Here is a 13,736-nt window from a genome sequence, read left to right on the forward strand (position 1 = left end):
ACATGCCTCGACTGGAATTTCGTCCTTTCAGCCGAGCAGCGCCGCTGCTCGGCTGAAAATGACGCCGCACCTCAAGAATCGCTGCAGATTGTCGCTGATATGCAGTGACTTGTTCTGCCTAGAGACGACGATCCCGTCGACTTTATCAAGTCAAGGAGGCGGGTTGAGTGAAGGGACGTTCTAGAATACGGGGGTTAGATGCAGACTTTAAGCAATGTCGTATTCTCCATTCATAATTATTCTTTTTTTTTTGTTTTATCTTTCCTTTTCTAACATCTATTCCTATTATCTTTACCTGCCCTTTTCCGTTTCCCCGGCGCGGGGTAGCATGCCCGACTGAAATCTGGACAAACCTCCCTGCCTCTATATTCCTTGCTCCTCCTGCTTTTTATATATTAGCTGTTGAGGCACAGGACACTACGGTATAACAAATGGAAAGGAACAAGGCATGCACTGTACATACAAAACAAGGCTTTGTATATGCACCGCACTCACAGCTGCATGCCCTGGTCGCAGAAAAGAAGCGTAGGTTTTAGTAAACTTCTATAGCATCTGTTGAGACGTGAGCATCGACGTGTGCGGCACTTGTGGCGAAATAGAGTCGACGACTTCAGGGACGAGCATTCCTATGCTATTTGCATGCGCTACGTACTCGAATTGAAAGTTTATTTGATTGCAATTTGAATGGTTCTCTTTAGAAAAATTCGGGCTATCAACAAACCAAAGACTTGTTTTAGAAATATAATGTTTTTATTTTCCAATACATTTGTTACTGTCCTCTAGGCGAAAGTCTGTGGCATGCAGCCTGTAATCAATGTCCCTGAAGACCCGTACATGGCAGCCATAAGTCTCCTATCGGAATTACAACATATACTGCACTCAAATTTTAGCACATATAACTAAAACGTAGAGAAACAATTGTAAAACACACAAAGAGCACCCAATTTTAGCATGAATCACCATACAGTATTTGTAAGAAAAATAAACCACACTTAACGGAAAACAAAGCCAACATGCATGCATTCCTCATTTGCATATCACATTTAAAAAATAGGCACTTAAGTCAACAAAACTAGGATGTATAATATGTTTCATTGGATTATAAAACATTGAGCACGAATAATTACATACAATAAACAATGCGAAATGTAAAATGTTTTTTTTTTCTTCATTTAATTTGTATTCCTTGCGCTTTGCGGAAATGCGCTCTAATTTGTTTCCCGGTACAAGGTATTTGCAATATTATTTTCTTTCACGCATTGACTTAAAAGTGCAGATAAAATGCGTCTTAGCGACTGCTGAAGGTGGCTTGCGCATTCGTACGATTCTAGGCACCTGTCTTGGCTACGGCCACGTGCGTCAATCCTTCCGCGTTCAAATTGTGACATATGTGTTAAGAATGCTTTTAAAATCTTCGGATGGGAAGGAAAAAGATTACAGCAACAGGAATTAATGATTTTTTACTCTTGTGCTGTATTTCTAAAAAATTGTAAAGTAGAAAGAAAATAAGTTGCATACGCTATGTGTCTCAGTGCTCGTTTCTAAGTTGAAGTGAATGAATTTTTTTTTTCTGTTGATGGCCCACACAAGGGCGCAATAGCTCCCATGCAATTCAAACAAGGCATAAGGCATAAAGTAATCATCCTGGTTTGCGATTTGTTATTAGATGAGGAAGCGTTCTTCCTTAGAAATTTGTGCGAGTTTCCTTTGTAGCTTCGCGAGTCAGGTGGGTGCATGTCAGTTTCTCCTTTTTGGGGGGCTTCCGCAAGATTTATTGTCCAGAACCGAGATTCAGTGCCGGAAACTATATCCGCTTTGGTGATTTCTAATAATGACGAAAACCCGTCTTTTTTTCGAACTGCAACAATGAAGTACCGTACTTGCTATATGACATATGCTCGCTTTGCAACCAGTCCTTCAACACTGATTTAAATAAGCACCACGTCGCAATCTTAATCTTTTCACACATCCGGCAGCCATTCGCGACAAGGTATAGAAGTGGCTAAAAACGTCTGTCACTGACGAAATTAGATCTGTTCGATAAATTCAGTCATAGACAAAATATTTGATTAAAACTCATGCAACTAAACTCCCTAAATTCCTGAGCAAGCGCCCCCTTCCCTTTTCCGAGAGATTTGAAACTTACGCCAATGACAAAGCAAGCGTCTCCCCCCCCCCCCCCCCCCGCCATTTTCACAGCTTTATTGATCCGCGACAGAGCAGCCCCCCCTCCCCCTCCAAATCTTGTCGGATTATCTTTCACCGTAGGTGGGGGGGGGGGGTCTTGCTCGGGATTTTATGGTACACGACCAAAGAAAGAGAACCTTGTGACCTGTGTTCATGTCCTCATAATCCAAGCGACATTCCGGGTCATGAACATTGGTTCCTAGCGCTTGACATGCTAGCCCTTCGACTTGGAGGCCTTGATGATGTACATGCGGAATCTGGACTGGTCCGTCTCAGGCCCGTGAAGCTTTCGGACGATCGCTCTGACGTCATCGTGTAGCTGCTTCCGCTCGTCGTCGGAGACTAACTGGTTGATTGGGACGATACTCATGTGAAGTCCTGCGAAAACAGCCCGCCTGAGTTACCAATGCAAAGTAATTTAAACAAGACAGAAGTTCAGGAGAAGATCGAAGCGATAAGAAATCGTCTAGCATGGCATGTCGCAGAAACCAACTGTCCGGCAAGAGGGCTCGTCTTCAGCAGCGCGGCAAGCAATTAGAGAGACATCAAAGAATGCCACGTAGAGTCGTGAGCAATGTGAGCGGGAACACTGAAATTACCTTTTAAATGTCATAGTGGCTAAACGCAGGTGGCAATCGCAAAAGTGTTTGTAACACCAAATGCTCACTCGAAAACGTACATCTTGCAATTCAATTACGTCACATTCAAATCAGTACATCGCAAGTAATTGTTGATGAAACACGAATTTAGTGTTCGCCCTGATACTGCTCACTACTATACGCTATCACCAACCGCCAGCGAGCACGTTCTGCCACGAATCTTATGAAACATTGAAAACGCTCAAGGGGTGGTTTTGCGTTGTTTTGAAGCTTTCTTCGGCGCATATATTTGCGCTGATGCCGCTCTCGATTTCTTCCTAACTGCACAACCCTGAGACCGACAGTTGCTGCAGTGATACCTCCCTTTTTGTTTGCCTAACGTGCCCCAGCAAGCACTCCTTTGCGAGCCAGTGGGACCTCTGAAGAGGCTGTCCGTCGAAGAGGCTGTCCGTGACGTCGACGGAAATACTAGGTGGCGCCATCACTTTTCAGATTTTTCTCAATAGCCAATCAGCACGCACCAAAGGCAACAATTTGGCGATTGCCGCCTTTCGCGATCATATTTGAACATAGTCCCTGGGTTGCTACACGACACGAACAGACTATAATGTGTCGCTCGATACCATAGAAAAACGTTTGGCAGATCCCACTCATTCTGACAGTCGATGTCATGCGAAGCAGTAGGCGATTAGTGGGCTATACCGAATTTTTTTATCGCTGTGAATTAAGCGTTGCGAGTTTGACCGACTTCATGTGCATTTTGAGTAGTTATGCGTATATCGTGGGCATATGCGCTTATACAAGATGTTTAAGGGCTGGATAAGGGATGGTGAAATAACAACAGACCAGGGCGCTGAACTAACAACCAAAAAAAACCCTGTAGATTATTACAAGTCAGTCCTGCACAAATCCGCAAATCCGAGAAGATTTGTGAAAAGGTGAATCCTTCATCTGACTTGTAGCAGAGAGCCGCTAAAAAGAACACCGCAGGTAAAGAAAGGTTCGTACCGTCCGGGGTTCGAACTTTGGACCATCGCATTTATGGAGCGGTCACTGTAAATAGTTGGCTAGCTGGTAGCAGTGCGAGGTCGAATCAATCGACAATTCGAAAATAAATGCTTCATGATGTAAATTAGTTCCGCGGACTTCCTCTGTACCTTCATACTGCAGATAGTTTCACAATTCATTTTCTTCGCGTCTTCAGATGTTAGGAGCCTAAACTTGGGCGCATAAGCTAGCCAAAATATCAGTTGCACAAACAACCAATTACATCCATCGTTACCGTCAGCACTTCGAATATCACTCACCGATTATGTCCTCCTCACGCCAGCCGTCGAAGGTTGCCATTCTCGGAGTTGCGAAGATGCTAGGCAGAAGTCCGGCGTCCTTCAGCAGAGAGCACATGTAATCGATCTGCTCTTGTTTGTCCATGTCCTGAGAGGGAGCGATGTACGCCAGCAGTCTCTGCGCATGCGCCACACGCACATGATATAGTCAAATCTTTCGTTTCATATACGCGTACCTGCCGGAACCACAAAATAGAATTGTCAAACCAGAAGCCAGCGAATTCTCACAATTTCAAATGTGAAGCATTTCTTAGCGAACCCCAGGCACCTTGAGCGTTTCTATCTACGTATCTATCTGTCTATCCAGCCGCCTACGTCTGAGTGCTCCCGTGATCGCCTCCATAATTTGCATGGGAGAGTAAGAGGGCTTGACCAATATGATTGTCTGATCATGACATGAATACGTGAAAGTCCTCTCGCGTACGTCGCCAAACACTTTCCTCCAGACACGTGTGGCACATATCCGTTTACCACGGGCCACGGTAAGCGGGTATGCGCCCACAGGTGATTGACAAGAAGCGGGCTTGGCAATATCTTCCCAGGAACGGCGACAACAGACACTGGTAATTTAAATACGAGAGCGTTAAGGAAAACCGACATCGGCAGCGTTGACCCGACGAATGCAAAGAATAAAATTAGGATCCCAGCAAGGATCGAACCCAAGCATTCTGCATGGCAGTCAGGTATTCTACCACAGAGCCAGGCCAAGTCTAGAAACTGCTTTGGAAAAACACCCTATGCAGGTGTAATGTCGGTGCAACGTCAATTGTGGTTTTGGTGCTGGCTATCTAATTTTATAACAAAGCAATATACACTACGTATGTACTCCTACAATACAGGCGTCATTTCAGGTTAACGTATGTGGTTCCAGTTTCCGCTTTTATAACAGTCTAATGAACATTAAATTTGTATTCCTATGATTCAGCAAGCTATATTCAAGCGTTGCTCGACATCATAGTAATACGCTAACGAAAGTTACGTATGATATTCGCATCATCGCACCGTAAAGTGCACTTCGTTTCGATAATACTGACGTATGCGCTCTAACGTGACTGCTGACGTTACATCAGACCATAAGTTACCCTTTAAACGTCAGTGTTGTCGACGTGCCTGGTAAGCCCACGATGTGCACACAACTACTACACTTACAAGAACGCGTCGATCCACCACGTAACGCTTGGCTCAAAGCCAAAAATGCAGCATATAACTACTCGCAAAGAATAAAATTAGGATCCCAGCAAGGATCGAACCCAAGCATTCTGCATGGCAGTCAGGTATTCTACCACAGAGCCAGGCCAAGTCTAGAAACTGCTTTGGAAAAACACCCTATGCAGGTGTAATGTCGGTGCAACGTCAATTGTGGTTTTGGTGCTGGCTATCTAATTTTATAACAAAGCAATATACACTACGTATGTACTCCTACAATACAGGCGTCATTTCAGGTTAACGTATGTGGTTCCAGTTTCCGCTTTTATAACAGTCTAATGAACATTAAATTTGTATTCCTATGATTCAGCAAGCTATATTCAAGCGTTGCTCGACATCATAGTAATACGCTAACGAAAGTTACGTATGATATTCGCATCATCGCACCGTAAAGTGCACTTCGTTTCGATAATACTGACGTATGCGCTCTAACGTGACTGCTGACGTTACGTCAGACCATAAGTTACCCTTTAAACGTCAGTGTTGTCGACGTGCCTGGTAAGCCCACGATGTGCACACAACTACTACACTTACAAGAACGCGTCGATCCACCACGTAACGCTTGGCTCAAAGCCAAAAATGCAGCATATAACTACTCGCCGACTGCTTCGCATGAAACCGATTCCCACAGGGCCTGGGTTCTTCCGAATTATTTTTATTTCTCAGTTATTCTCAACTTCGCGAAAGTTTGTGTTACGTAAGAAATAAGCATCGAATTTACTCGATATTATAAACAGGCTTGCATAGCATTGGGACAAATATATGTAACGGACTTTTTTTAGTTAATTGGCATAAAATATTGCTAGTAGACGGGACCTGATGTTTCTCGGGGACGCAGGCTCACGGGTTTTCTAGAAGTAAGAAACCATCTATATAATGTTAGAATGGCCATTCGAAGGCCTTATGCATAATGGCAAGCTTTACAACGTTAAGGCATCACGAAACTGCTTTCAATGAAATTATTGCGTCGCGCTCTTGCCTGATAGTGCGCGTTTTATTCAGTTATGCATTTTGCTGATCACATGCAATCTGAAAAATTTTTGTTGTGTTTGTTTTATAAACTTTCAATTATTTCAACGTTAACTATTGCGTTCTGTGTTAAGATGGTGCGACCCGAACGTCGCGGGATCGAATCCTGGTGGCGGCGGCCACGTTTAGAACCGCAGGTGGTCTAAATTTACGGATACCTTCACTACGGTGTCCCTCAAAATCATATCGTGGCTTTGGAACGTGAAACCCCAGCAAGAACAGACAACTTCATTTCCACACGCATATAAAAGATATAGCTTTTTCTCTATTACCTACACTAATCTACACGTACAAGTGAATAGATTACGAACATGCTGTTTAAATGATGCCAAAGCTTCCCCATGAACTGCCTTGAAGTTCTCACTAAATATCTGAGAAGAAACGTACGAGCTGACCTCCGAATACTTTTCCCAGCGGTCCATCTTGGCCAGCAATCGCCAGCACACGGTGGCCTGAGTGGACGCTGGAAACAGCAGCAGACACTCTCCTCCGGGCGTCAAGAGGCTGGCGATGTTCTTCAGCGCGACGTCCTGGTTCTTCACCCATTGCAGACAGTAGAAGGAGTAGATCCTGTGGAACTGGCCGTTGCGACGTAGAAAGTCTGTGATGTCGGCGGAGATGTCGAGCTGCTGGTAGTCGATCTTCACGTGGGCCGAGTGCTCCTTCGCGTACTCGATCATGTCTCGAGACCAATCTGTGGCCACGATGCGTCGACAGGGCAAACAGCGGGGCAGCAGGCAATCCCGCGTGAAGTCGCCGGTACCGCAGCCGACGTCGAGGAACTGCATCTTCCCGTGGCAGCCTTGCAGGAAGGTCGGCTGGCAGAAGTCGAGCACGAAGTTGTTGTCCTTTCTTTGAAGCCTGTTGTTGTGGGCGTACTGTCTGGCCCGGAAGCGGGGAGGCTTTATGGAACTGACTTCCATGGTTCTGCCTTGCGATTCCGCTAGGTGTTCCATAAGCGGCACCTTCGTAGATTTGAAACATTTCCCTGCAAATGATAACAGAAATTCACCATGGCGCATAGATTATGCATCATCGGGCCATCAGCTGGTGCTGTGCGATTTCTTGGCGGGATGTTACTGTTGAAAAATTAAGCACTGTTGCTGCTACCTTGAGCGGGACATATTTGATTGCCGGATGGATTCAATGTATCGTGTTGACATCCGTAGTTAGCACTGCTGCAGCGTCTGCCACTGTGGAGCTTAAAGACGAAATCAACGAGGCCCATTTCAACCTGTGCTTGCATTTGTGTTTGCCAAAGGCCGTAAGAAAGGGCTGTGGTATAACATGCGCAGTTTTTACCGTGTACCCACGATGCAGAAGCCTCTTCAAAGCTTTCCTGCAAGACAGTAGGGACCTAAACGAGTACTTTACGTTTGTGTCGCTGCTATTTCGTAAGTATCTGCAGCGCTCTTTCTGAACAATATCATTTCCATTATTCCTAAATTTATTTATGTGTTGGATCTACATAGCTCGCTATATATTAGTAGGATGGTACTTCACTTGTGGCCCTAAACATTACATTTACTTCGCCACTAGTGCCAAAGTTGTATTTTTCAACGTGGAAACGGTGGTGTTTGCATGTACACTGACCGGACTCACCCGACATCTTTGCACATTGCGACAACCTGCTTAGAAGCGCACAGCTTGTGCTCGTCAAGTGTGCTGCGACGGGAAACATTCTTCCAATAACTGGCTGAAACAACAAAACAAAAAAATACAGTAAGCGCCAAAATTTTCTACACTGTGCCGTTTAAACAAGTGAATGCGCATTTACGCCAGCTGTGTCATCAGTGCGGGTAAAATGGCGCTAATAATGCAAAAGCAATAGCAATTGTTTTATTTTGTGACGGCTACACTATCGATTGATCTCAAGTTGATCGATTCCCAAACGACGATATAGGTAAAGGCACCTCAGAAAAAAAAAGCCACGAAAGGTGGCTTGAGTGTGTTCGATTAGCGTCAGCTAGCACAAAAAAGCTCATTCGGACTGGTTGCCACATCTTCAGTGCCGCAACAACCGAATTTCTAAGATCGCGAACACAGCGGAAAAAAAAAGAAAGAAGCACCACGCAGGACGCTGACGGGTAAGGCATGCTAGTCAGTGTCTGTTGCATTTTTTTCGAGCCGTATGACATGTGCTATTTTCCTTTGACCAGTTCCTACGCTGTTCGAAATTCGGCTGTTTGACAAGCACGAAAAATAGCGGCAAATAAGACACAGTTGGTGCTTCTATGCTACCATCGACAACAATACGACGCCTGAGCAAAATGCTTACCGACGCGTCAAGTGCGACAGCTTTGTTTAGAAAGAGCCAAAGAGAAAATACTTACAGACTTCCAAAACCGCAGAAAGCTTTTGGATCGCGATGCAATTCCCAGTGTCCTGCCACTAGGGGAGAGCCAGTACTTTTAACGTGTGGGGTCGAGACTATTCCGTCAGAAAGGGCAACGTCACTGCACTGTCTTCCGATATAGCTTGCGACACGGTGGTTCTAATCTGCCACGCGTAGAAGTGTTATCGCGGAAATGTACAAACATAAGGTAACCAGTTCCTGCGAACGGGTAGTTGACCTCAGGAAGTTGTGCCACTCCCAAGGGGCGCAGTTAGCGGAACAGTAGGTTAGCACGCCTGCGTCAATGCCGGAAGCTGTGACGGGGATGACGTCACGTGGGTGGATACTGCGCCACTTTAAAACGCCCTTAGATGTACAATGTCTCAACAAAGCAATGTTTGCCATGGTTGACAGGTACGAATCAAATGAACTGCAGATTACTGGTACGCACGTGATACACGTGCGTTTATCTCAACAAGTCAGTAATCAAGACGCTCCAAAGAGGTGTTACATTATCTTTGTTACTTGTCATAGGACATATAAAAAGATCAAGTCCGGACAGCTGCTTCAAAACACTGCTGGCTACACCGAGCGCTTGCGCTGTTGTTCCGATGGCGCTCCTACGCTTCCCTAAATGTGTCACATGACAAGTGTGCACTGCAGTAAAATCGTAACACGGGGCTATTACACCAATGTGGAGGGCATTCGCCCGATCGTTTCTTTTTTTCTTGAGACTTGCTCTGCGATTTGGCTGCTTGTAGATCATCCACTTGCACAAATTACTTTATTGTCGCAGTGGAGTTAGTCAGTGTTTGTACCTCTGCATTGCTGCATGGTCCGACCTGGCTCTTACATGTATGAACGACAGCTATTCTAGAAAGAATACTAACACGAGTGCTGCAGAATACTCTTTTCACCCAGCTCCACACCAGCTCAGCTTAACAAAGATTACCTTTATTGGTGACCCTTTTAAATGTGACGGTGATATACAGTCAACTAGCCTGCCTAATCAAGTCATACTCTATGATGTCGCTGCGTCTACTGTAGTCTAGCATTGCCTGTCCCATTACTATCTTTTATGATGTACTGTTGTAACTACACGGGTTTTATCAATATCTTCCCTCTGCTCTTTTATTCCAAAATAATCCAGCCGCCTCTTGTTTATCGCGACTGCTGATTAGTTAATACGTTCACCCTCTTTTAAATGCAGCATGGTATGGTATGAATAACTTTATTGATGTCTCTGAAAAATTTACGCGTCCGGGTGAGTGTCCTGGCATTCCATTACACTGCGCTGAATACTTTCTGGGTTCTTGTTACAGCAGACACACTCTTTCTCGATTCAAAATAATTGCTTCTGCATGTTTCTGCCCTCGTGCGGTCTTGGCGGGCTCCTCAAAATTAGAAGAAAATGGAAGGCTGCGCTACACCTTGACAGGACGGATCACTGCGTTTGAGAGAGTTCACTGCGTGAGTTCACTGCGAGTGAGATCACTGCGTTTGACTGAAACAAAAGATTGATCGCTGAACAAAACGAATATATTATAAAACCACATGAAAACTAAAGATCTGGCACAGTGATAATAAACAACTACCAGAAGTAACAGTGAAGACAACGGAATTAAAAGGGACAAAGTAAAATATTAACACCCCATGTGGAAAACTGGTGGTCCGCCCGCAGTTTTTGCATAAAACCAACAAACAAACAACGCAACAAAAGGCATTAAAAAACCGCGAAAAAAAAATGATTTTACAGGGCACTCTCCAGGGAAGTAACTTCTTCGGGCAATAACAAAAGAGACGGCGTGCTAATACACTTGTCACCAGTTTTCATGGTATGACAGGCTTCGACAATCTCCCTTTTAGTCTGGCCCCTCGATTTAAATAAGAACTTGGTCCTTTCAAGAATTGGTTTGCACGATGTGTTTCTACCGCCCTCATCTTTTCCTCTGCATCTGCTACAATGTTGAGCCAACGTGCCTCCTGCATTGTTCTTTACATGTCATTTGTGTTCCTGCGCCCTTTCGTTGAAACAATTTCCCGTCTGTCAAATATACAAACTGTCGCACGTCAGGGGAATGGAATACGAAACCCCACAAACAGACTCGGCGTAATTCGTTTGGTGCCTTATTGAGCACTGGGGCCTACTCTTACTCTTTCCTGTGACCATAGGGAATACTCTACTGAGTTTACAGAAAGCCGAGAAGACGACCTTGACCCCGTACCGGCCTGCCACTTTTTTTACTTTACGTTGTGCGTAATTCGATGAACGTAAGGCATAACCTGCTGTTTGTCGTCCTGAAAAATTTTTTAGTGGCTTCTTACCTTTTAGTTTTTGTAGAAGGCTTTCACAAGCACCTGCAATTAAACTGGGAAGGTAGCCAGCCGAAAGGAAGCGCCTAATTTTCTTATTGAAGCTGATTTCCACTTTATATGCCCACAGGATTTATCAATCGCGGACTTGCAGGCTAGGGTTACGTTGGCCCTCTTAACAAGCTTTAAATGCACACTTTCAAACGGAATTGGGGCTTTTTTTTCCTCGGGTTGTAGTACCAACAAATGTGTTTGTCGTCAAAAAGGAGTCTTAGGTCCAACAACTGAAGGCAGATTTATGTAAGTGTTCGTCCCTAGCTAATTCGCGCGTGAAAGTGAGCCCTCCGGAAGCGGACTGAAACACCTTCAGCACGCGATTCACTGCGCCATCAAGCTTATCGTGCCCGGACACGTGAACTATAACTAGATAATCATCAACATAACGGCAAATTTTTACGACGTCGTGCCCAGAGATTAGTTGCTCAACCCGCTGATCAAAGTTAAATTTCGCAAAGTACAAATGCAGCAGACGAACCTACACAGATTCCGGCCTTCTGCACAGAGTATTTTCCATTAGTCTCAATAGCCGTAGAATTCAAGTAAAACATTGACAGTTCAAAGAAATACTCTGTGCTGACCCCCGCCTCATTCTGAAAGGCTACTTCTCCAGACTGTTGAACATTCTGCCTGACAGCGGCGAACAGCGGGTTTTCGAATGACATCGAATACCTATTCTACTCAATCCCGCATGATAGTTTGTTCGGGTGATGTACATTCGGGTGGTCAGGTGAGTAGATGATTTCGGGACAAAGATGCTGCAACAAGGGTTATTCGGAAGGCCAGAAAGAGTGCAGTTGGGGGAAGTAGGTAAATTGTGCCGTTTCGGACAGCACATATATCTTGTTCATCGACTTCGAATAGTCTTGTTGTTATTAAGAGTAGGCGAAGCAATGCCGTGATCTTGAAACTGCAATGTTCCTTCAAAGTAGCAGTAGTAGTAGTAAAACTTGATTTTGTACAGAAACCAGACAGGCTAGAACCCCAGTGCCCCGCAGGGAATATGGGGGGAAAAGCTTAGTTTGTCCGGCAGGGTGGTGCCCCTATTCCAAGGCACCCCTGGCACGAGCCATTCGTTCAGCTCTGTGGATCAGTCGTAGCTAATCTTTCAGGGCCGGGCTAGACAGCAGCGCCTCCCATTCGTCCCATGTGCCATTTGTGTCGTGTTCTTCTCCGTGCTCCGCACACTCCCACGTGATGTGAAAAAGTGTTGGTGTTGCTCCACACCACGGACATATGTCTCTATACGCCGTGGGGTAAATCAGGTGGAGAGTGTGCAGATTTATGTAAGTGTTCGTCTGTAGTCTTCGTAGCATGGTCGCCTCCGCAGAGCTGAGTTTGCATTATGGGGGTGGATATATCTGTCTATTTTCTCTATAGTATCTTATAATCGTTGCGTAGCAAGGGTCTTGGAGGGTGGGGTCCTCTATTGCAGAGTATGGGGTGGCTTGGTGATGTGTAAAGCCGCGAGACGCCTCGTCCGCATGCAGGTTCCCAGTCACGCCCTCGTGCCCCGGTGCCCAGGTCACAGTCTGGACGTATTTCGCATTGGGGTCCCATCCAGTCCCAAACAATATTCGGAGAGCATGTGCTCCAATTTTGCCCTTTAGATAGTTTCTGCAAGCATTTTGTGAGTCAGTAATGATGGCTAATGGAGCGTTTCGCGTTCATCCCTCCTTTATTGCAAGGGCTATTTCGACCTTTTCCGCTTCTGTTGTGAAGGCTCGATCTATTGAACCACGTGCTGTAATTTTCTCTCTACGGTCTGTGACTACAGATACAGCCTTGCTCGCATCGGTCTGATAAGGCGCAGCGTCAGTGAATCGCACCGTGTTCATATATTTTGTCTTTTGTCAACGTATTCCGCCCTGACCTCTCTTCTCCCAGCATGCAGAGTAGGATCCATGTTCTTTGGTATTGGCGATACCGTGTACCATTCTCTAAGTTCGTTTGGTACATCTTTTGTTTCTTGATGTTTTGGTATTACTGCATCGCGCCCTAGTTTTGTTAGGTCTGCTCTGCCAGTTGGAGTCTGGAGAAGACAATTTTCCTGTGCCTGTAGCTGTGCCTCAATTAGTTCTTCAATTGTGTTATGAAGACCAAGTTCCAATACCTTGTCGTTTGAAGTATTCCGCGGTAATTTTAGGGCTGTCTTGTAGGTAATTGTTATTGTTAGGTTTGCTTTTTTTTCTCATCCCTGTTCATATTATGACACGGAAGAAAGTAGGTAATACGACTGATGACGAGAGTTTTGACCAGTCCGAAGGTATCTTGTTCTTTCATGCCCTTACGGTTGTATGTTATGCGTGATTCGTACGGCTGTTTTCAGTTTATTTGGTGTGTTCAGACATCTCTGATTAGCTTGCAGCCACATACCTAGTATTCTTATGGTATCTTTCTCCGGAATAATATTTCCTTCTAGCCTAACTTCCAGCTTTAGACTCGGGTCCGTCCTTTGTGCTTTTCTCTTTGTGAAGCGAATAAGCAAGAAAAAAAGTCAAAGGACTGCGTGGAAAGCGCAGCACAGTCACAGCGAAAGCTGGAAGAGCGGCATTTCTAGAGCCCGTTATAAACTCTATTGCGAATACTAATACAAGTACAATAGCAACGTACCCAGTACGCCACAAATCATAATTTTTGTGAAGTTGGGAAGCGCCCACGACA

At 45.1% G+C, this 13,736-nt stretch overlaps 1 protein-coding gene across 1 annotated transcript; it reads right to left on the reverse strand.

Moving 5' to 3' along the window:
• Positions 1 to 2,339: 2,339 nt before the first annotated feature.
• Positions 2,340 to 8,768, reverse strand: LOC119378546 (juvenile hormone acid O-methyltransferase). Its single transcript, XM_037647645.2, has 5 exons — positions 8,701 to 8,768; positions 7,970 to 8,063; positions 6,763 to 7,355; positions 4,094 to 4,250; positions 2,340 to 2,565 (listed from the first exon to the last, which is right to left on the reverse strand). The coding sequence occupies exons 2-5, from the start codon at positions 8,046 to 8,048 to the stop codon at positions 2,402 to 2,404; spliced, it is 993 nt and encodes a 330-aa protein (XP_037503573.1). The 5' UTR covers positions 8,049 to 8,063; positions 8,701 to 8,768; the 3' UTR covers positions 2,340 to 2,401.
• Positions 8,769 to 13,736: the final 4,968 nt, after the last annotated feature.

The sequence above is a fragment of the Rhipicephalus sanguineus genome, unplaced genomic scaffold (genome assembly GCF_013339695.2).
Source record: "Rhipicephalus sanguineus isolate Rsan-2018 unplaced genomic scaffold, BIME_Rsan_1.4 Seq867, whole genome shotgun sequence".
In the NCBI taxonomy this organism is placed as follows: Eukaryota; Metazoa; Arthropoda; class Arachnida; order Ixodida; family Ixodidae; genus Rhipicephalus; species Rhipicephalus sanguineus.